Here is a 23,750-nt window from a genome sequence, read left to right as displayed (position 1 = left end):
CACCTGCAATGTGAAAGGTCTCAAGGCTCAGACCCGTTTTAAAGTCCCATTTAAGAATACCGTGTCATTACCCATTTCTGCAATGTGAAAGCAGTATTATTAGTTGGGTCAGTCCACAATCAGTCCACAATCAGCCAATCAGAAGCAGTTTTGAATGAGGGTGCGTCAAAAAATGATCTGCTCTCCTCCCATATTTAAATTTCTGTTGGTCTTATCAAAGCTTTCCATGCTAGGAGGTCATTCAGGTGCGATGGTTCGCGACTGCGCATAAACATTTATGCGCATGTACAACCGCTTGGTGCGAGCCGCCAAAGCAAATTGATTATTCGCCAGCCGCTCGCGCACAGCTTTGCGGGTGGAGGGCATAGGGCGGCGGGCCATCAGGGCGCCCTTGGGAACATTTAATGGGCGTTCCCACTAAAATGCTGGGCGTTCCCATGGAAATTTGCCCGTGACGCGGATGCCACCCCGCACCCACGTCACGGGTGAATTTCCATGGGGACGCCCAGCGTTTTAATGGGAACACCCATGAGACGCTGGGCAGAAGTCAGCTGCCTGCCCTCTTCCTGTACATGATTTCTTACCCACATGCCAGCTGCGGATGGATGTTTATGCAAAACATTAATTCGCATGCATGCAGGGGCATTCGCTGTGCGTGCATCAGGCACCGTTTAATTGACTCGCAGAGCTGCTAGGTCATGGTCTCCCCAGTCACTGCTGTGCAGGTTTGAACGTGTTACTTCATTTAATTTGCAGTGCAAGAACAAATGGCTGATTCACTTGTGATTTGCTCAAAAGAAATGCAGCATGCAGTGATTAATATTTGTGGTGTGAGGGGTGTCTGGTTCCCATATTTACCAAAGACACAGTATGGAGAAAGTTTTTTGTCATGAAGAAGTGTGGATGAATGGATAGAGAAGTTCAATGAAGGTCTCACAAGTGTCAGCCATGAAGAAGGAGCCGGATGCCCACCCACATACCGACCAATGAGAACATTGAGCGTGCGCGTGAACTGATTCTGTTGAAAAGACGAGTAACAGTGAATTATGTTGCAAATCGTTTGCAAATCAGCCATGGCTCAGAGCTCAGGCTAAAACATTTTTTCAAGTGGAAATACAAAAGCTTGTTGAAAGATGGACAGTATTAAAAAGCAGCAAGATTATGTTAAAAAATAACGTACTTGTCTTTTCTGAAAGTGATTAAAATAAATTCTAGGTACTTGTTTCCTAGCACGGCGCCCGTCGGGGTTGATCGCATGCCTTAAGTTAAGGTATTTAAGGCATGCGATGGACGCGATGGACGCGATTTTCTGTCAATTACCAGCTTTAATTGCCGGTAGAGAGAAAATCACGATGATCGCGTCCATCGCGGGCCATTATAATGGCCCGCGATGCGACCGACGCGATCAACGCGATTTTCCCATAGAGAACAATGTTAAATGAGTTTTAAAAGTGGAGACAAATAGTTAACAATCGTGGTGCGCGATTAAATGCACTGTGCAGCTAGGTTTATCATCTGCCAAAAGGTATACATCCAGTGAAACACCTTAGATCGAGGGAATTGGTGCAGAATGATATGACAAACAGATAAGCGCTCAGTGTATAACCAGGCAAATAAAGGATTTATATCACCATAAATATCCAGAATCGTTTCAGCTGGTTAGAGTGAAAACCTGCAATGATTACCACCCCTTCGCAGGACATGCGACAAGGGGGTATAAACAAGGAAAAAGGAATAGTGCAAATTATCCTTTAAAAACACAAAATTTTAATAAAAGTCCAAACTGTAGACGTAAATAACAGCATAAAGGTTTCCAACAGTGGCAAAACAGCAACGCAGGCTGGAATGACAAAGACACCCTCTGAAAGTCCAAAGCGACCCGTCCGGAACAGGGGACTTGGAGCCCAGGGATGTTGTGTTCTTGTAGCTCTCCGCCTCAAATGGAACCATTCAGCACACTCTAGAGTGTGGCATGCGATGCAATCGACGCAATCAACGCGATTTTACATAGGGAACAATGGGAAAAGGGCCAATATGGCCAATTTCTCATTGTATATGCCCCCTCATGGGTATTAAGTATGGTTAATGCCCCCCCATTGTTAACGCCACCCCACTATTGATGCCAACCCGAAGCGTGGCGAGCGCAGCAAGCCCACGAGGGGCGGCGGTACGCGTCCTCCGACCTTTTCATACCCCCACTATCCACGTCGGCGTGGAGTTGATCTTATAAAGCGTGGCGAGCGCAGCGAGCCACCGAGACTGAAACGTGGCGAGCGCAGAAGTTATGCACTTCCCTTCTCCATGCTTCGGGCTCGGTGGCTCGCTGCGATCGCCACACTTTATGAAATCAACTCCACGACGACGTGGATAGTGGGGGTATGAAAAGGTCGTAGGACGTGTACCGCCGCCCCTCGCGGCCCACGTACCGCCGCCCCAATGGAGGGCAATGGAGGGCCATTTCACCCATCAGGGGGGGGGGGGGGGGGTTTGCAATGAAAATGGGGGGTTTGGGGGCTTTTTACATTGAAATCAATGTAAAATTGGGTCTCAGGGACCATTTTACATTGATTTCAATGTAAAAATCGCTTTGATCGCGTCGATTGCATCGCATGCGATTTGGTTGGCATGCGATGCGATCGACGCGATTTTTGCGGCCGCGATCAATACAATCAAAATCGTGGGCGCCGTGCTAGGAAACAAGTACCAAATTCTACAGCCAGAGCACGGATAATGTTTGACTTACCCTCTTACCTGTATAAGCCGTTGTAATGGTAATATGCAACAAAATCTGTATGAGTAGCAAAGTATTACAGAAATGCAAAGAAATTCAGTGGTTGATTTGTTGCTACAGGCAACTTTTCCACTCTAGAAGGTTTGATACATTTCCTATCCTTTTCTCTCCTATACCAATGTCAGCTATTGCGGTAAGCAAGTTCCAAAAATGTCAGCAGAACCCTGCAGCTAGGTCCCAGACTGTGACAACTTTATTTATTTGTTCTGTCCTTGGTGTTGCTCATTCCCACAGAGCCAACAATGCGGTAGTGCGCCACCGCCTCTGAAGTCGCTGCTGAATTAGTGGAGTATTCAATCTGGGATTCCGACTGTTGGAACGTTCCGACAGTCAGAATTCCAAACCATTTTTCGGTCCTCTCGACTGCAACTCATTCAATGTTCCAGCAGTCGAGTGTCAGAAAGTCTGTGGATTGGTGACAATGTGGCTATTTTGTCAAATATATTATAGACACCTCTTTAGGGAGTCCCAGCTGGAATGGCGAGTCCCAACCGGGTTGGCGAGTCACAGCCGGGCTGGCGAGTCACAGCCGGGATGACGAATCACAGCCGGGATGACGAGTCACGGCTGGGGTTGAATACCATAACTGTCCATATTTCCACTATCGGAAATACTGCCAGACATTGAATACCCCCTTTAAGCTGGCCATACATCACAACGTTATCAGGCCTGAATGCATGATTTCGATGGGTCGTGCAATCGATTGTGTGCACATTGTGAAATATTTAGGTACAATGTGTGATCCCGCGGTTCGAGAGGTCAATCCTCACATCATACGGACACTCTTGCAAATGATCGATTGTGAGGCGATCAATTGTATGTGGCAGCTGGATCGTACGATGCATTGTTGGCACAAAACTGCAACAAATCGTGAGTCCAGGAATGCCAGGGTGTTCAAGGGAAATCGTGACATCATCAGGATCGCAAAGCTGGACATTCTGATGTACAGTATGGCCAGCATTAGAGAAGTTCCACTGTGGCATCAGCTAGGGGTGTCAGAGAAGAGATCAGCTTCTCTACATGTCAGTAAGCTGAGTCACGGCATGGCCTGTAAATGTACTTAACTTGCATATTGTGTGTACAGTGCTGATAACGTTGTCAATGCTGAACAAGAACAGAGATAACATGATGATAATAATACAGGGAAGCTTGTCAGGGTGATAATGGAGAGCCTAGTTCACATGGTTTAATCACCTAGTAACATTATTATACTCTCATCTATCTAGCAGTGCATGGGGACCTGAACTGAGGATTATTTTGTTCTTTACTAGCATCAGTAATTCGCAAGGTTTGTAGTGTACTAGATACGGGACCATACAGCAGTGTATTTAAAGGAGTAAAAATATGTAAAAAGTAATTAAGCCTCTGTCTCTACTGTCATTAATAGAGTAAAGCTGGGAGAATGTAGTAAAATGCTTGGTTGTAGAAGAGGTGCCTGTCCATTACTGTTATTGTATTGTCTATTGTCTGGATCCACCACTCAGCTCAACAGCCATAGACAATGCAAGAGAAGTAAGATAATGGGCGGGATGTATTAAAATACAGCGCCGCCCTTCGCGCCCCCCCCCCCCCGCCGCGATGCCAGCGCATATGTACTAATATATGCGTCTAGCATCGTGGTGCGGTAACGGAGACCCAGCGCGATACCTGTACTGTGGTGTGCGGGGGGTCTCCGTCACCTCCCAGCCGGCTCTTGATGCCTACACGCTGGGGACAGCTAAGCAGGCTGTCCCCGGTGCCTCCTCCTCGTCCCTGCAGCCGGAAGGACGTCCGGCTGCGTTGATAGGGGGAGGAAGGGCTTACCTTCCGGGGTCCAGGAGGACCTGCAAGAAGGTAAGCCCAAGGGAGGGGGGAAAGGGGGGTCGGCGAGGCGGCGGGGTTGCGGCGACGCGGCGGGCAGCGAAAAGAAGCCCATAGGCTGCCCTGCGATAACGGTGTGGCCGGGTAATAGTACATAGGAAAATACGGTAAAATGGGGGTTTTACCGCATTTTCCCTTTAGTACATCCTGCCCTAAGGGAGCATTAAGGGAGGATGCACTAACATCTGGCGATACACATTGGCAGCTACCGCATCGATAATAATCGCATATGCAATATGATTATGCGATTATTATCACAAAGGGCAGCTCTTGTGTTAAGGGCTGCCCTTTGCAAAGCAGTTGGCGATTTTTCAGCGGGTCCCCGCGTGACTCTCCCCCCTGGCCGTCCCCGGCTGCATGCTGCCAGCTCCTCCACCTCCCTGCACATGGAAGGGGAATTAGGGTGCTAGGGAGGAGGAGGTCACTGGTCCAGGCTGCACAGCAGGAGGCTGCCTGAATAACACAGGTGAGGGGGAGCGGCATGGCAGTGCAGGGTGGTGGGGGTCAGTGGGGAGCTGTGGGGATCGCAAAAAGAAGCCAATAGGTAACCTAGCGTGTGGGTTTTAGTACATATGAAAATGCAGTAAAAACCCTGATAACTGGGTTTTTACTGCATTTTGGTGTTGGAACATCCTGCCCCTAAGTGAGGAAAGGGCTCCTGTGCACAGTGGTGTAACTACAAATCTTGCCTACATGCTCATTGCCAGGGGTTTCATGCTTGTTACCAGGGGTCTCTTGCTTATTGCCAGGGGTTTCATGCCTGTGGCCGTGTGTTTCTTGCTCATTACCAGAAGTTTTATGCTTATTGCCAGGGGTTACATGCCTGTTGCCAGGGGTTTATCGCTCATCGCCAGGGTTTGCATGCTTATTTCTAGGAGTTGCATGCTCAATGCCAGGGACTACATGCTCATTGCCAGGGGGTTACATGCTCATTGTCATGGGTTTCTTGCTTGTTGCCAGGGGTTTCATGCTCATTGCCAGGGATGACATCTCGTTGCCAAAGGTTACATGCTCGTTGACAGGGTTTACATGCTCATTGACAGGGGTTACATGCTCATTGCCATGGGTTTCTTGCTTGCAGGCCTGCAAGCGTTATCTGGAATATGGCACTTCCGGGTAATGCTGAACATGTGCTCCCCTCACAGGAGTTGAGCAAGAAACGTCTAAAAACAAGCAGGTACTGTAACCCCTGTCAATGAGCATAAAACCCCTGACAATGAGCAAGAAACACACAGCAACAGGCATGAAACCCCTGGCAATGAGCAAGAAACACCTGGCAACAAACATGTATCTCCTGGCAATGAGCAAGTTACACCACTGTGCACAATGGCCCTCTCGCTTTCCTCACTTAATCCACCTGTCTCCCTGGCCCTTATTCTGATCGGTGCAGCCCGATCAGAATATGCGGCCAGGACCGTGCAGGCGAATCCCCGCCTTCCATACGGATCGCCACCTCCGTCCGTACGCGGATATGTGGCGGTCCGCATGAAAGTGGACGGGGATACGCCTCCTCCATCTTGGGAGCAGCCCCTGCATTCGATGGTCGCCGACCATCGAATGCAGGGCCGCACGCTCCACCAGCTCCCGCCACCCTAGACCACACGGACACTTGTCCGTATGAAATCATGTATGGGGGCGGGCAGCTGACATCCGGCGATGTCAGATGGCCGCCCCCTACACAAGCGTCACGGCTTCATTACCATGCATACGCCCCGCGTTTGCATGGGAACGCCCATGAAACGCGGGGCGTATGCATAGGGTAATGAGGCTAAGTAGCCCTACACGCCCCTCTCCGCCCCCTGTGCGGCGTATAAAGAATACGTGCGGCGAAACCGCTTGCACATGCGCAGAGTGACCTCTGCACATGCGCAGTCCAAAAACATCGGCGGTACGACCGCATGCGGAGAAATCCGCACCGATCAGAATAAGGGCCCCTGTGAGAATTATTTTGACATTTTTTAAAAACTTCAAAGAGGAGACACATACCCTAAATCTTAGGATCTGTTACAATATGATTCTGCTTTATATTGCCATTCCATTCAGACAGCGCTCTTTCATATAACAGCTTGTAAGTTAACTTGATATTGATCAGGAAAATATTGCACATTGTGTATCTCCGGTCCTCCTAATCGACGCTGCACCGCGCAGATGTTGTCCAAATGGCATTATTTATTTTATTATTATTACCAGTTTCTTATATAGCGCACACATATTCCATAGGGCTTTACAGAGAATATTTGAACCTTCACATCAGTCCCTGCCCCAGTGGAGCTTACAATCTATATTCCCTACCACATGTAAACACACACACAGACATTCTAGGGTAATTTTTGTTGGGAGCCAATTAACCTATCTGTATATTTTTGGATTGTGGGAGGAAACCGGAGCACCCGGAGGAAACCCACGCAAACACGGGGAGAACATACAAACTCTGCGCAGTTAGAGCCATGGTGGGAATCGAACCCATGACCTCAGCGCTGTGAGGCAGCAATGCTAACCATTACACCATCCGCACAAGATTAATCATATAGATTATACTCTGATCTCTCATAATAAATCATTAGGGAGATTCAGTTATTCGTTTTTTATGCATTAATTCCTGCACAATGTTTTGCATCTGGCGCAGCGAAATGTGGAAATAAGGATTTTGATCCTCTAAGAAAAAATGTGTGGCCCATTACAAGGATTGTTATTGGAACTGGGTGAAATATGATTCTGTCTCGCTGCACAGTCATCATTTGTGGGCTGGGATTGGATTTGCTGTTCCAAGATCAAGGTGACAGTAGGTTTGGGCTTACATGGCTTGAGCTGAATTTACCAGATTTTAAAGTGGTCAAAATCTAAATGCTGAGTTATTTTGTTTCTGTGCAGGGTAAATACTGGTTGCTTTATTCTTACACTGCAATTTAGAAAAATTAAGTATTGGGAGAAAAGTGCTATATAAATCAGTGGTGTAGCTAAGTTTTGGGTGCCCCCCGCCGTTAGGGGGTGGCGCCCCCCCCCCCCCGCCAAGCACCCGCCGCCCATGCAAACCCCCCCCCCCCCCAATCCCCCGCAGCCTTACCTATCGCGCTGGTCCCGGCGGCTCCGTTCTTCTGCTGAGGACCACCACAAAATGGCCGCCCCCATACAGCAGACAGTTTCAGAGAACTGTGTGCTATATGGGGGCGGCCATTTTGTGGTGTTCCTCAGCAGAAGAACGGAGCCGCCGGGACCAGCGAGATAGGTAAGTCTGCGGGGGATTGGGGGGGGGGGGTGTAACTATAGCACCGCAGCCCCCGGCACCCCCACATGCACAGCGCCCCCCCCCCCCCCCCCCCGCGGTGGCGGGGGCTGCGGTGCTATAGTTACGCCGCTGATATAAATATCATTATTATTATTATTAAATCGGACTCTACACCTGTTACATCTGCCCCACCTGCAGTGCAGCACGTTTTTTTCCATCTGCAAAAATTGCAGCCTTGCTTACAGGTCTGAATTCTGCCGAGATGATGCTCTTCAGGGATCCATTGCCTGGAGTTTACCTGCATATAATTGTTTTGGTTCATTTAAAAATAAATATATCCGGGACCTGATTACCGGACTTATGAGTCTACTTACTAAGCTTTGGACGGAGATAAAGTACCAGCCCATTGGCTCCTAACTGTCATTTGTTCAAACATAGCCTGTAACATGGCTGTTAGGAGCCGATTGACTGATATTTATCTTTGTCCACTCTATCTCCATCTAAGCAGCTCTGCAGAGGTGCCGCCATGCTCCTGGTCCCGGTGTCCGCCGCTGCTGCTTCCGACCATCAGTCTTGGTCCCCACCCCAGGGCCGGTGCATTCGCTGTAGCTTCTTCAGTAGAACCTGGTTTATATGGGTCAGCAGCCCATATAGAGGCGTCCCGGATGGAGGGAACACCTCCCAGTGGGACTGCCTTGGGTGACTGGCTGGTTGGACTTCCAATAGGAAGTCACTGCCAGTCACACCCTCCCTGAAAATGCCTGGGTACGGCTGCGGATTCTCTGACACTCCCATAAAATGGATGGTAACCGTTTTACAAATTGACAAATGCTGGGTTCCTGTCTAATTGCGAGGGGACTGTGCTTTGATCCATATGCTATTTTTGTCACTAATTGGGCTTGGTCATGCACGCTACGCGTAGTCACTCGATAATTGAACGGATTGTAAATTCACACAACAGCGACCATCCCTGAATCGTGCCCAATAGTCATATGCAACATTGTCTAAACACAGTTGTACAATCCCAATGTAAACCACAGCTGTCCCAAAGTGCATGTGTGTTTGGCCAATTAGATCATTTATTGGGGAGAAATAAGGCAAGATAGATATTCAAGATGGATATTCATACTGATCCGGCATAATAAGTTACGTATATTGAAATCTCTGAATGGTTCCGTAATTTATCTGTGCTTTTCTGTTAATTGTCCTCTCCCCCTCGCTCTCTATTGGTTGCTGCTTTGGTTTAGAGCTATGGATCCTTCAAGGCTCATTCTAGATCCAAATACCCTGCATGTGAGACCGGGGGCAGATATGCAATAGATGCCCCAAGGGAAGACCTCCCAGTGGACTGTTGTGCCTCTCGGTCCCCCTGTGGCTGGGAAAGGATAAGGGTGACACGCGTAGGTGGTGCGATGTGTAAGGGGGTGCCCGGTGGTGCAGTATTATTATCTACAATAATATTTATAGATTTGAATTCTTTCCATATGCATTGGAGTATCACATTTTAAAGCTCATCCATTGGAGATGTAGTTTTGGGGGTTTTCCCTACATTTTGGCACTGATACATAGATAGTCTTTCACAACAGCTGTTATACTACTATTACATCACTGTATAGTTGTCTGCTATTTTCCATTATCCTATGAAATATATACCGGGGGGTCGCACTGACCTTCAGGGCTGCCGAGACTTTTTGATAGTCTTTTGATTCTGTCACTAATATGTTCTGTTCTCGATTTGACCAAGTCTCCATCCCCCCTATCTCATACGCCTTCTTCCTTCCTCTGACATAGAATAAAGCTCCCAGGACTGTCTTTCTCACTGGGCATGTTAAGCTACTGCCTGGGGGCCCCACGAGCATAGTGTCCCCAGAGCAGCTTAAGGCAGGGCAAATCAAAAATAAAATGTTGCTGACGGCACTACCTTTAGCGCTGACCAGCATAGCCCCTACCCATGACCCTCCTTCAGCGGTTGCACTGAATGTCGGCCATGATGTAATAATGACCCACGCTATCAGTGAGGAGCCCCAAGAGAGAATCCACCACCACAACAATAGACAAGAGAGAAGAGAAGAAATCAGAAGAAAGAAGGCAATAGAAAGATAAGTGAAAGGCAGAAGAAGCTGCGTGACGGAGGCACAGAGTGAAAAATATAAGCTTCATTGTTTTGATCATTTACATTTTTATTCCTGTGAGTAGGTAGGTGACCCGCAACCAGGTAGGACCTCGGAAAGCCGATCCCTATTCATCTATATCTGTAATTCCGGAGCATGTAGTGTCTGGTCCAGGGACAATCCCATCCGGTGGTGTGCCGGACGGTGTCCTGACAGTTGGGATCCTGACAGGCATTTACCAGACGTAGGGATCCCTACTGTCAAAATACCGACAGCTGGGTTCCTAACGGCCATCGGCTATTTTCCCTCGTGGGTACCACACCCCATCCGGTGGGGCTGCTGTGACAAGTCACCAGGGAGAGGAGGAGGCGGAGAATAAAGTATGGTCCGGGGATGCGAAAAAACCCGTATAAGGCGGCTGTAATATCCCCTTCCCCATGTCCTTGGTGAAAGCTATCACAGCCACCACCCCAGGACAGGACACCCTTGGACATGCACCTCCTGGTCTAGACACTACAAGCTCCGGAATGTGGCGCCTTAATAACAAAGGATAATAATACAGGGTACGGGTCTAAGCATAAAGGGCGTATTTCTTTATACTGTATCAAATTCTGATAACTGACCAATATATTTATTGCAAATAAAGGAGCAATATTGGATTTCCCATCATCTGCCTTAGTGGTGTAATAAAAACAAAAGGCCTCATTGAAGGTTATTGCACAAAACTACATTCCCTGCAATTCCGAAATGACTCAGAGTGTACACAACAAACACCCAACTACTCACTAACTTATTATTTGCTAGAACTGATGCTCATTAGGTGTGTGTGAGGCAGATAACGACCAGAAGCTGCTTTCAATTAATACCCAGATGGTTTTTTTTATTTCTCCTGAAACGCCTTAATTAAATACATTCTGGCACTGAGTCTGGTGCTATAACATGTACTAGGGTTTGCTGAGGTAAATACACACCAGAGTTCAGTGGCGTAGGTTCTTCCCTGTCGTCTGGAAGCAAGAAATATATTTGTGCCCCATCTAAAACTTTTTGTTATAATAAATTTTGTTAACGTCAAGAGGATGGAGTGCTGTGTTTTCGACTGTATATAAGCTGCTATCACGGGCACTCTCCCACAAGATCGATTTGTGCTGGACCTGCTGGGATCTATATATATACTGTATATATACTGTATACAGGTCGGGTCTCACTTATCCGTGTATTCCAAAAACCGAAATATTCCGAAAACCGTGTTTTTTTTTTAGAATATTTCGATCCCCCGCCCTATTTTTTCATACTTACCTCGTTCCTGAATGTCCTTGGTGGCCTCTGGGATCCTCATCAGCGGCATCTCCGGTCCCTGGGGGTGCATTGTGCGACTGCGCACTCGCTCATTGCACCCCTGGGACCGGAGATGCCGCTGATGAGGATCCTGAAGGCCGCTGTAGATGCCGGGGGACACCATGGACATTGGGGGACCATCGGGACACCATCAGGGGACCAGGTAAATATGGAAAGAAAAAATATTCCAAACACCGAAAAAATCCCTTATCCAAAACGCTTGCGGTCCCGAGCATTTCGGAAAAGGGATACTCAACCTGTATATATATATATATCTGTCATGAAATATATATTTATATCTATATAGTATATACAGCTGCAGGTGATGGCCTGGCACTCCCCCAGCTGGGTACAACTACCCTGGTGCCCTCCGGATCAGGTAGGTAGACAGCAGTGGCGTAGCTTTGTTTGGGGCGCCCCCCGCCGTTAATGGGGGGGCGCCCCCCCTCTCCCCCCCCGGCTGCCCGTGCCCCCTCCCCCCATTGCCGCAGGCTTACCTGTCCACGCGTCCCGGCTCCCCTCCTGGCTTCAATTAATTCTATGCAGACGGACCATGATAAAATGGCCGCCCCCATACCGCAGACAGTTTCAGAGAACAGTCTGCTTTATGGTGGTGCTATAGCTACGCCACTGGTAGACAGGTAATTAAGGCGGCACTCAAACAGGTTTTCTTTCAAAGTGTATATTCAAAACGGACCAACGTTTCGGGGTCTTCGTCACCCCTTTGTCAAGGTACACTTGTACCTTTATATTAACTGATTTATGCCCATTTCAGACGGCACAAAAAAAACCCTGTATTTTGCCGATTTTTAACCTTTTTAAAACGGTAATCTGTGCGGTCTGAAAGGTGTAGAGCCAATTTACCTTTTTTAAAAAAGCCATTTTTGCTAAACGGTTAAAATGCAGGGTCCTACCCATTTCAAACCTGGTATTTTGGCACCAAAAACGGGTCTGAAACGGTATTTAGAACCCAGCCAATAGTGGTCCACTCTGTGCATATCTAATGAGCGGACCACTATTGGTCCCCCCCCCAGCTTGGGCAGCGCAGGAAGGGAATGATCACGCTGGGGGCAGGGGGTCCCTGCAGTGTATGTTAGATCAGTGGCAGGGTCCCTAAAGCAGATGGGAACTAGTAGTACTAGTACCCCCAGCGCGATCATTCCCTTTCCTGCGCTGGGTTGCGCTGCCCAGGTAGGAGGGGGGGGGGCTGCGCTGCCAGGTGGTGGTGGGGGGGGGGGGGGGTTTGCTATCTGATGCATGCCCAGAAAAATCAAGAGGCAAATCGTCAAGGTACCGGCATGCCTCCCTGCTTTTACACTGCAAACCTGCTTTAGAACCGGTATTTGCATGCGGTGTGAAAGGGGTTAAACGCGCTCTTACCCATTTTAACAAACGTTTTAAATACCGGGTCTAAGCAGGTTTTGCTGTGTGAAAGCAGGACCAAACTCGCAGGGGACGAGGTGCCCCCTTGGGTGCAGGAGCCTAGCGGCAGAATACTCCATTGCCTCCCAGAGTTCTGCCTCTGCCAGTGTTATAACCTCAGAACACTGCCTGTGGATGTGCATTCCTAGTGTGTCCCCTTCTCTGGCACTCAGTGAAAGGAGGAGGAAGAAGAAGAGGGGGGAGTGTTTCCTAAATATCTATCTCCTCCTCTTTCAGGTGTTGCTGCAACATAACCCTGACAATCAGCGCCTGCGCGAGAGTTTCCTCTCTGTACAAGAAAAAGTTGAAGTAGTTGTTACAGTGTAACAAGTCAGGGAACGCAGCGGAGAGAGAGAGAAAAAAAAGGCGGGGGCGGCGACGTGCAGCAGAAGGAAGCGGCAGAGAAACGCGCTCGGACGGGCACAGAGTGGAGGACGCGCTCGGTCGGGCGCTGAGTGATTATCTGAGAGCCCACTCGCCCACCAGTGCAGTGTGATGGAGTAAGTGGCATGTGTGAGTATACAGAGGAGTCCTGGGAACCATCTGATAACTTTGTTTGCCGTGACTTCCGCCGCTCAGGACGGAGGAGAAGGGGAGGGAGGCGCTGATGGGTCTCTCCTGCTAATCTCTGCAGGTTGCTTCGGTGCTGAAGGCTAGAGAGAACATGGATGATACTGCCCTGGAGGAGGCTCAGACCAGGGCGATGGTGACTGAGAAGAGGAAGGCCTGGGCGAAGAGTAGGGATTCCTGGCAAGCATCGGAGGATGTCTCAGCGGCATCGCCCCAGATCTCTCCGGCTGTGCGGCTGGGAGAGGGCTCAGGTCAGTCCCAGAGTCCTTAATGTAACAGGCTCCCCATAGTGACAGTCATGGGCTGCTGTGTGCACAGGCAGGAAACCAATAGCCCCAATACTTCCTTCCCAATACCACCCCCCCAAATACTTCCTCATTCTGCTCATTGCTCTGTCCTGCAAACTCAATAGTTTTACTTTTTATACAGTGGAGGGGGTGGATTGGTAGGTCGACACAAGAAAAGGGTGGACATGCATTATTAGGCTGATATGGTCAAAAGATTGACACAAGCATTAGGTTGACATGAAAAAGTGACATGAGTTTTTCACTTTTTTCTGTCCATTTTTTTTTTTTTGTGGACCCCTCGCATGACTCTGCGCTGGCAATGCTTCGGGCACTGTTCTATTCCCCCTCCATGACCACAGGGATGGTCAAGTCCTTTAAAAAAAAAAAAAATGTGAAAAATTCATGTCAACCTAATGGTTTTGTTGACCTACTGTCTGCCGACTGTTAACCTCCTAGACACCATCGCCCTAACAACCACATACTGTACATGGGTATCTGGTATCAATGGCCCAGGGCAAACCCCATTATTTATGTTCAATGTACCAGTGCTGGGATTTTGCATTCATACACATGTGGACAAGCAGATCAAGTTTGCTGACCTATAGCCCAGCTAACTTCATTTTTGTTTCCAAAACTCCTCAATTAGAAATTTTGCCTATGGGTACCTGTCCTCAAGATCTACCACCAGCCCATGAGTCTTAGGCCACCTGGGGATCTATAGTAGGAATGCAGCATGTGTGACAATGTGACAGCTAGCAATGACTACAGCTGTGCACCAGCTAGGCGATTTGGAAAACACAGAGCTTTGGTAGATCTCACGGACCGGGTTTGGCCAGCCCTGAGCTAGGGTGCTGTGATTCAAAAAAGTTTGGGATCCACCGAGCTGGTGCCTGTTGTAGTCATTGACAGACAAGTGCCTGAAGAGTCCAGATCAGATCATTTATGGTCCCTGTACTGCCAAGTGGAATATTTAGATAAAAAAAATCTGATATGCCCCCAAAAACAAACCTTCTTTATCATCCTATATTGTGACAACAAGCTATTTTTCAGGGTAATATTGGGGCGCTTATTCAGAGCCGGTGTTAGCGCCCATACAGTTATGCTTGTTAAATCTTTATTAAATACTGTAGCTGCATCTATGGAACACTATATACTGTAGCTGGCTGATGTGTGTACTATTGCTCTAAATCAGGCCCTCCAGATTGTGTGACACTACACATCCCAGCATGCCTTGCCATAGTAAAACTATGGCAAGGCACGCTGGGATGTGTAGTGTCACACAATCTGGAGGGCCTGATTTAGAGCAATAGCAATAGAGCATTCCCTAATAGCAAAACTTTGGCAAGGCATGATGGGACTTGTAGTTTCACAGCAGCTGGAGGGCCGCAGGTTGATCACGCCTACTCTAAATGGTGATCTCTGGTGTCTGCTGCTGTTTATGCATGCTAAATCTGTAATACTTGTGGGAGTTTTAAGGACAATTTGTTTTATGAATTGACTCTTGTGGGTGAAATCTGTACAAGTTCACCCCATTCAATACAATATATGGTTGTCATTGAAACGACCGCTTCTCTGCTCTGTACAGAACCTTTATAAAGCTCAGCTGTCTGTAGGTTTGATGCATAAAAACAATGTATCCACTTGTTATAATAATATTAGATCCTCTGGTTTCCTGATGTTTACATTTGTGTTGTATTCTTGTGGAAGTGGGTGATTGTGTGAAACTGTGCTAACCTGCTTGCTCAACCCCATTGTATCACCGCAGTACTGTCTATCTGTCTGCTAGACCGGTGTAATAAGGTCAGTGAGGCAAAGTGTACGGAAGCAGAGTGCAACATGTTCAGACACAGAATGTGAGTCAGTGCGAATTGCGGATAACGTAATGAATGCTAAGTTGGTGCCTATGCAACGAGTGTCTGTATACTGGCGTGTGGTTCTGCTTTCTGACCTGTGAAATATTAATCCCAAATCTCCTCGATCAAGTGAGTACGCTGTGTACCTGTTACGCAGGAACCTGCGTTGATTTACATACGTCCGCTATGCATGCAACAGAAGTGTTGTCTCTGAGTGTGTCTTAAGCGTTAAATGGGGCATAGCATCTAATCACATGGTCTGTCTGGGGTTTTGTGACGGCAGCTAATAGTTTGGCCATGAAAAGGCTTAGCGACTTCCAGTGGGGGGGAAAGCAGTGTTTGGTGACAATGGTAATCCTGCTGTGCAGTTATGTAACAGTGATTTATATCGATGTGTCTCGGGCACCACTAGATCTGAACTTTTTTTCTTTTCTTTTTCCTCTTCGCCTGTGATCATGGGCCAGATTCTCTAAGCTGCAAAAGTGATCACATATAGAGTGATAAACAGCCAGCCAATCAGCTCCTTCCTGCCATGTCACAGACTGTGTTTGAAAAATGTCAGACAGGAGCTGATTGGCGGGCTGTTTATCACTCTCCATTTTATCACTTTTGAAGCTTAGAGAATCTGGCAGCTAGTCTTTAAATACTAATGAAGGTTCATTGAAGAATGCCCTTTTATTGTATTTTATACCTTAGGAGCAGCAGGCCAGTGATGTATACATGCTTGGTGCCGCCTATTTTTCATTTGTAATGTATGTGTGATGGGCTTGAGGCTGTAGTATATAAAATGTATCTTTATGGACAGTATTCAATGGGGGGTTAAACGGCAGGGATCGCTGAAAATAAGCGACCATCGGCGTCTAACCGCCGTGCCGGCCGCTCACCCTATTTAATGTTTCGGGGGAACCCTCGCTGTCAGATGGTCAAACAGCGAGGTTCGAGGCTAATGTAGGGAGCCTGCTGCATTTACCCATTCGCTGTTTAGGCGGCCACACACGCTGTTTCCACATTTCTGCAAAATCTCAGCGAGGTAGAAATGGCGTGTGTAGGAGGTCAGTTGAATACTGAGTGTGCAAGCTGTGACAACGAGCAGTTAGCATTGCTCACTGTCACAGCTCGCAAAAAGCATTGAATATACCCCTTTGTGTATCCATTTGCCAGTATTGTAGTTGCTAACTGTGACATTGCTGGGTTTCCTGTCGCCTTTCCAGCTGAGGCTGAATGACTTATTTATGTATTGTTGCACCCCCCCCCCCCCATCCCCCCTCTCCCCATGTCATGCTTTCTGAAATAACAAGTCTTGTGTAACTAGCTTAATTTGAACTATATATGCAGATTATTTCGAAATCTTTAGATTTAACTGTTCTTAAAAGGTCAGGTTAGTTATTGGAGTGCACCACACTCGCGTCCCCCGGAGAAGGTGCTATAGCGCTCTGTGTTTTCACTGTAAAGGGAACTGAGATTGTTGATGTGATTGACTTGTGAGAATCAACTGTGACAAATGATTTCTTGGTATGTGCGGGCTCAGACCTATCATAGGAATGATTTATTGGTAGCGTCTCTTAAAAGCTGCTGGGGCTTTTTTCAGTTTTCAAACCTTTTTTTCTTTCTTTTTTTTATATTATTTTGGCTTCAATAACTTGTTTTAATAAACTATATCTTCTCAATGTAGTCCAAATCAGACCAAATGTGAATATTTAACTACAAGTCTTAAGGCCCAAATACAATGGGCGACTTTGAGCTCAAAGCCGGACAAAACACCCAGTTTGAGCGGCTTTCAGCTCAAAGCCGCCCAGTGTGTATAGCTCAGCGATGAGCGCGCTCCCGCATCATCGCCGGGAAAGCCGCTCATCTGCTGGTATTACCAGCAGATGAGCGGCTTTGAGGATGGCTTTGCATAGCTCAGCGCTATGCAAAGCCATCCTCCTTACACTGATGGCAGGGGGAAAGTGCGTACGGGGGCCGTTTACGGCCCGCGGGTCGGAGGTTCCCCACCCCTGTTCTAAGTGATCTAGTCAGAAAAGGGTCTGAAATCTCCTCGTGTGTATACCCGTTAAAAGTCCAGACACTAGGAGATTTTGCCCAGCGAGTATGGACAACGATGCTGAAAATCGCTCAGTGCGTACACACTGGGGTCAATCCTATTAGGGCCGAAGGGTATGAGGTGCCGTTTAAATGCTGAAAACTTCACCCATATTAAGCCGATCTCGCACCCTTCGCTGGACTGAATTCGCTTAAAATTGCTTGCAGTCCTATGAAGGTGTGAGCAAGCGTATTCAGTCCGCTGTAAAGCGCGCCTGGTGCCTTGATGATTCCTCACCTAATAGGATCGACCCCACTGAGCGGTCTTCGCCCTTTTGAGCGACTTTTCTGGGGGTGGACGACTTGACATAGCAGGCCGCTATGGAAAGCAGTCCATGCCATCGCTCATCTGCTGTTAATACTAGCAAACGAGCGGCGGCCGCCAGCGATGATGCTGGAGCACGTATCAGCGATCACAGCTCATCGTTACCCCGTACACACTGGGCGGCTTTTGAGCTGAAACTACAAAACTGAGCAGCTATTAGCCCAAAATTACCCAGTGTGTATGGACCCCTGACCATCAAAACAGATTCTAGCTGTACTGGTTTGTCAGGTTAGCCGTCCAATACTTGTCCTGGTGGTTTTTAAGGTCTCTTTAAACTTGTTTCTCCTGCTACTTATAGCCTCAATCGGGTTGCTCTGAGTTCCGAGAAGTGCGTATGCAGCCTTGTATGTCGCGTAGTGTAACGAGCCCTGCTGCATTTCAGTACAAGGTTATGAATGTTCCGATAAACCCCCCACATACTAGAGTGTTGTACGTGTAACAGCGGAGTAGGTGGCACTCACATAAACAAATTGGTGATAACCACATGCCAAAGTCACTCTTTGATGGGTATCAAATAGCTGATATGGAACAGCGGGTGTGGAAAATATATTGGCAATATATGGCGGTATTGGCAATTTTTCTCAATGTTTCTCTTATGTTTTTTGTGTTATCCAAGGTCAACACTAGCATTAGGTCAACAACGGGAAAATTGACAATGAGTTCTTTTTTTTTTTTTTTATTTAAATTTTGAGCCGCCATGTGCCGACAGACGATATTTCATGCCGTACCATCCACTAGGGGGTGGTGGGAGAATAAAATAGGTGGGAGAGTTCAATGAGGCACCGCGCCTGAAGCGCACACCATTCAAGGGGACGCGGTACACTTTGACATTGTCCGTGTCGACATTCGGGACAAAAAACTTGAAAGACTCATATCTGCCTTCTGACTGTCTTATCTTCCCAGTTTCGACCTTCCAACCCTGTCAACCTATTTCATGTATCAACCCGTTTCATGTGTTGACCTAATATGGGTCGACGCAATGACCCATACCTGTTTTCGTCTGCTGGAGGCAGGTGAAACAAAATCCCTGATAAGCTGCAGCACCCGCCAGCTTATCGTGGCTAATTTTAATAGCCCCGGGGACAAAATAATTACCCAAGGCTCATGATCGCTGGTGATTTGATAGCACCCTTTGGCTTCATAATGGGACAAAATGATCTCTTACTGTATATGGAGCCAACGAAGTACATAAACCAATGATCAGAACAAGAAACCGTTGACTACCGGCGCCTACGGTTTGGCACTTGATGTGTTTTTTTTTTTTTTTATCTACAGGAAGACATTCCTCAGAAGGGATCCATGTTCTAAAGTAGACCTATTATACCAAGTAGAGCGCTTAACAAATTGTCTAATACGGTGAAAGGACATATGGTAACGAGACATAAATTTTTTTTCAATGCCTTTGATTCTATGTCAACTGAACATTCAATCCAGTCCATTTGGAATAGAAATTGCAATCTTGGAAGCATAAGCTGTAAGATCAATGTATTATTATGAATCCCTCTTGAAAATATGCTTTTCTTGGCCACCGCGGCAACCATGGCTTGAAGACACCGAGCGGCCTGGGGCGGTGTTGTAGAGGTATTAGCGGGGTGGATGTTTCAAAATGCCCAAGAGGCCGTCACAGTGAATGGTATTCGTAATGTGTGATTAATATAATGTTGGATTTCCAACCAAAATGATTGTACTATATCACAAGACCATAGACAATGATACACATGTCGGCCTCTGGGGAGGGGGAGGAGCACTTGAAACAATTAGCATTGTCGGAGACACCAATTACATAGCAACGTTTGGGTGTATAATAAGCCCGATGCAATATTTTAAATTGCATCTCCATAAAGGAGGCGGAGACTAGCTGCTCATTCAGTGAAACCGATGACTTGATGATGGACTTCACTGAAAGATCTGGAAAGGTCTCGCACCATCTAACCAGCCCTGTTGTAACCCATGAGAAGTCAAGTTTTGTGCGTAGTTGTAAAGCAAAGAGGTGGGCACAGGGCTCCCCTGGCGATTAATTATCATAATATCAAACGTTTTATCCGGCTCCTCCATTGAGAAGTTGGGGATTAGTTTCAAAATATAACTGTGGGATTGAAAGTACGCAAAAAAGAGGTATGTTAAGCAGAGGATGTTGTTCCTGCAGATGAGATAGGCCAAGAACCGTAGAGCAATCTGTCGACAAAAATTGGTGAACCGAGCGGAGTCGATGTGCTAAAAATTGGTGAACCGAGTCGATGTGCCTTTTTTTTTTTTTTACGTTCAAAAAAGTGCCCAGCCTGAAACTGGGGACACGGGCCTAGAAAATAGATCTGCCGCACTTTCATTGGATCAGGCAGCATATTCTCCATACACACTGCCTGATCATTTGTTACGGACGTCATTACTGCACCTGCAAATTGACCGGTCAATTGCTGCCGGGTGGGGGTGTACAGGCAGTTGGCAGATTATATACAGTAAATCTGGCAACTGCTGTGTTGCACAGCCGACGAGATATGGGTCAGTTTGGGTGTCTTCTGGTAGTTCAAAGAATAATTTGGAAGATTGCTTTGTTTGGCAATAGGCAATGATCTTGAAATCCTTTTACAGCTCAAGTTTCTGTACAGAGATGACACAATGTACTATAAATATATCTGAATGCCGCAATGTCGGACCATGCCTCATCAGAAACCAACTTTGCAGCATTCACCTGCAATACAACCACATCTGGCAAATAGTACATACCGTATTAAAATGTAGAGATGGAAGTTAGCAGTATCACTTTTACCACCGATAGAAACCCTTCTTACTCAGTATAACTTCCTGATAATATGGAAGATGGACTCCATATAAAACCACAGTGCACCTACTTATTTAATAACACTTCTTTATACAGCGGCAAACTCAATAGAACTTTACAAATAGGACAATTAGGGGTAAATTTATTAAGATGGGATTGCTATTGAAGATGGGATGTTGCCCATAGCAACCAGATTCGATTTTCAATAGAAATTTCACCTTCATAAATTTACCTATAGTACACCTTTCCGGGTCCGACCGGGTTGTTGCTGGGTCGCAGCGGGTCACTGTTACCCCATTCACACCAGCCTAAATTCCCGGGTTGAGTCCAGGAACAACCCGGTACTAGCGCTGGTGTGAAAGGTTCCCGGGACAAAATCCCGGGCAAATTTCAACCTGGCTACCAGGGTTGTTCCCGGGTTCAACCCGGGGACCTGGCCGTATCCTCGGTGTGCGGGTTGCTGTGTCCTCGGTGTGCTGTCTGGACGGGAATCCACGCAGGCGGCGGGCGCAAATGACGGGACAGCCGGTGGATGATGATGACGCAGCTCTCCGGCAGTTAGGACGCCGGAGAGCTGCGTCATCATCCGCAGCCTGTTCCGTCATTTGCGCCACCTCCTGTGTGGATCCCTGACCTGCACGGAGGACCAGCAACCGGGGTGAGTATTCTCCCCACCTCCGCCGCAGACTGCCCGCCTCCTCCCCACCTCATGCCGGCCTCCTTCCCGCCCCCTTCTCACACCAGAAAATGCAGGGACATTTCTGGTGTGAATGGGTCCAAACCCGGGAATGTCCCTGCTTGTCCCGGGAACTGAATTCCCGGGTTTGTCCCTGCATTTCTGGTGTGAATGGGGTATAAGTGGTGTGAAAGGGCCTTTTGAAAAATCCCGGGTCCAGGAAGAAGGTTTTACTCTGGTGGGACCATTTGCCGGGCAATGTGAACGGGTAACCCGGGTCGAGTGACCCGGGTTCCGTTCACAGTATAGGGAGGATGCAGTGGCAGCTCCAAGCACCACTACCATCCCGTGATGCCGCCAGCGACCTGGCGAGCTTCTCCTTGTCGCTCCCGGGACAGACCTATGTCCAAATCCTGTGTGTGACCCGGCATTTGCAATGTGAAAGGGTCGTGTGTGTCTGTTACAAAATATCCTGTATGACATGGATAATGATAAATCCAGGCAACCATGAGCAATCTCTCGGCGAGCAGTGGTGACCTATCTGAACTACTGTAGACTGTATGATTAAATCAGATGCTGATCTAGGTTCTTAATTATCGTATTAAAACCTGTTGTCTTCTAAATTGCAGCTTTAATGTCAGGTCTGTGTAGGTGTATGTTCAGTAATGACCTCTCTAGATAAGGGTAGTGCACCAGCAAGATTATTTTATGAGGTGTGGCGTCATGACTTCCTGACCTCTTACCATATGTAGCATATTGATTTAAATGTGTTTTTTCCTCTTACAGGAAATATACCCAATGAAAAGATTGCGATATGGCTGAATGACTGTAGGTAAGGATGACTTTCTCTGTAGAAAATATAATGTTTTTTTTTTTTTTTAAATATACTTCAATTGGTCACATGATCTAATGGTTTCACTTCCCATTTCCTAGTAAATTAAAAAGCATTGCATAACTAGTTATTTGTAATCTGCAACCAGCAAAGAAAGCTTATTGGAGCACACGCAAACCTCACCCCATCGGATCGCCTGTCTGGAATTCCGATCATTTGTATGTCTTCTATGCTCTTAACCATTTGTGTGCCAAGTAAATTTGTCCAAATAGGTGTGAAAATTGGCAAGCAAACCTTTTCTTATTACTCATAATGACCAGTGATGTTTACCTTTATATAAGAAAATATCATCTTTTGACACATTTTTATTTTGAATTTATATAAAAACAAATGTTAGTGGTGCTGGAATTTTTTTGTGGATGTTTTGAACATCGCTCACAGATGTTGGCACCCAAAGGGTTAAAAATCTGCAAAAAAAAGATTACATTTATGCTCCGTTTGCTTCAGAGTTTAAACTGTGTGGAAGCTGTCACCAGCCTCAATTAAACCTTTGCGTTCCAACATCTCTTAGATGCGCAAAATATTTGTTAAAATATGCCAGCGTCGCTCACGTTGGTTATATAAATTCAAATAAACAATGTTTGTGTGAAAAAAGATTATATTTCCTATGTAAGTAAATGTTACAGGTCGTTCTTGCCAAATGTTTGCTTGGCAATTCTCTCACCAATTTTGACAAATTCACTTGGCGCTCAAAGGGTTAACCATGCGATGTGATAGCTCTATGTATGTGGTAAGTACAGTAGGTGTTCATTATCCCATGAAAATGATGAGCGTTTTGGTTTAGCAATAATTAAGATACATATATCATTGTATCGGCGGGAGACTGGCACCCAGTGAATTATACCCCTTTCACATCGCACTTTTAAAACGGTATATTGCCGTTTTTTTCCCATTTTAAAATGTTTAAGGCTGCAATGTGAAAGTGCCAAAGTTGATTTACCGGTTAAAGATAACCGGTATTTCAACACGGTTAACAAGCAGAGTTCTACACGTTTTAAAGCCGTTTTTTAGGCAGTGTGAATGGCTCTATTTCAATGGCTTGAAACGTGTCCCTTGGGGGTTAAATGGGTTGAATTTTGAAAGGTATTAAATGATTTTTAAAACTGTTTTCACCTGCAATGTGAAAGGTCTCAAGGCTCAGACCCGTTTTAAAGTCCCATTTAAGAATACCGTGTCATTACCCATTTCTGCAATGTGAAAGCAGTATTAGTGAGGAAAAAAATCACTCAACAAAAAACAAGAGTAGTTTTTTTTTTTTTTTAATGTAGAGAGTTGGTTGATGTTGAAACCCTAAACTAGCAACATATACCATATGGCATACGAAAAACTAATGCCCCATACCCACAGAGCACTGTGCCTTATTGTGCTGAGCGAACGTGCGGCACACAGCGATGCCACCAGCGATGTGTGCTGAGCGATCGGTCATGGCCAGTGTTCTCTGATGAGAGAATACAGGTGAAGACCAGAAATATACTGCAGGCTTGAGTGACCTAGCCTGGGTATAGCGATACTACATCTCAGTATTATGAATTGCAGCTGTA

At 46.8% G+C, this 23,750-nt stretch overlaps 1 protein-coding gene across 2 annotated transcripts in view; it reads left to right on the top strand.

The window, feature by feature from the left end:
* Positions 1-12,989: 12,989 nt before the first annotated feature.
* Positions 12,990-23,750, top strand: part of ITPRID2 (ITPR interacting domain containing 2) — a 65,728-nt gene continuing 54,967 nt past the window's right edge. Inside the window, exons 1-3 of one of the 2 annotated variants that reach the window (XM_083154691.1) lie at positions 12,990-13,245; positions 13,380-13,566; positions 22,104-22,149. In XM_083154691.1, the coding sequence (XP_083010817.1) occupies positions 13,410-13,566; positions 22,104-22,149 (203 nt within the window). In that variant the 5' untranslated portion in view covers positions 12,990-13,245; positions 13,380-13,409. Of the gene's footprint in view, positions 13,259-13,379; positions 13,567-22,103; positions 22,150-23,750 lie in introns of both variants that reach the window. The other variant, XM_083154690.1, reaches the window with a different exon arrangement.

The sequence above is a fragment of the Crinia signifera genome, chromosome 7 (genome assembly GCF_055691185.1).
Source record: "Crinia signifera chromosome 7, ASM5569118v1, whole genome shotgun sequence".
Taxonomy (NCBI): Eukaryota; Metazoa; Chordata; class Amphibia; order Anura; family Myobatrachidae; genus Crinia; species Crinia signifera.
The sequence above is the reverse complement of the archived record's forward strand: the minus strand, read 5'-3'. Positions and strand labels throughout refer to the sequence as shown.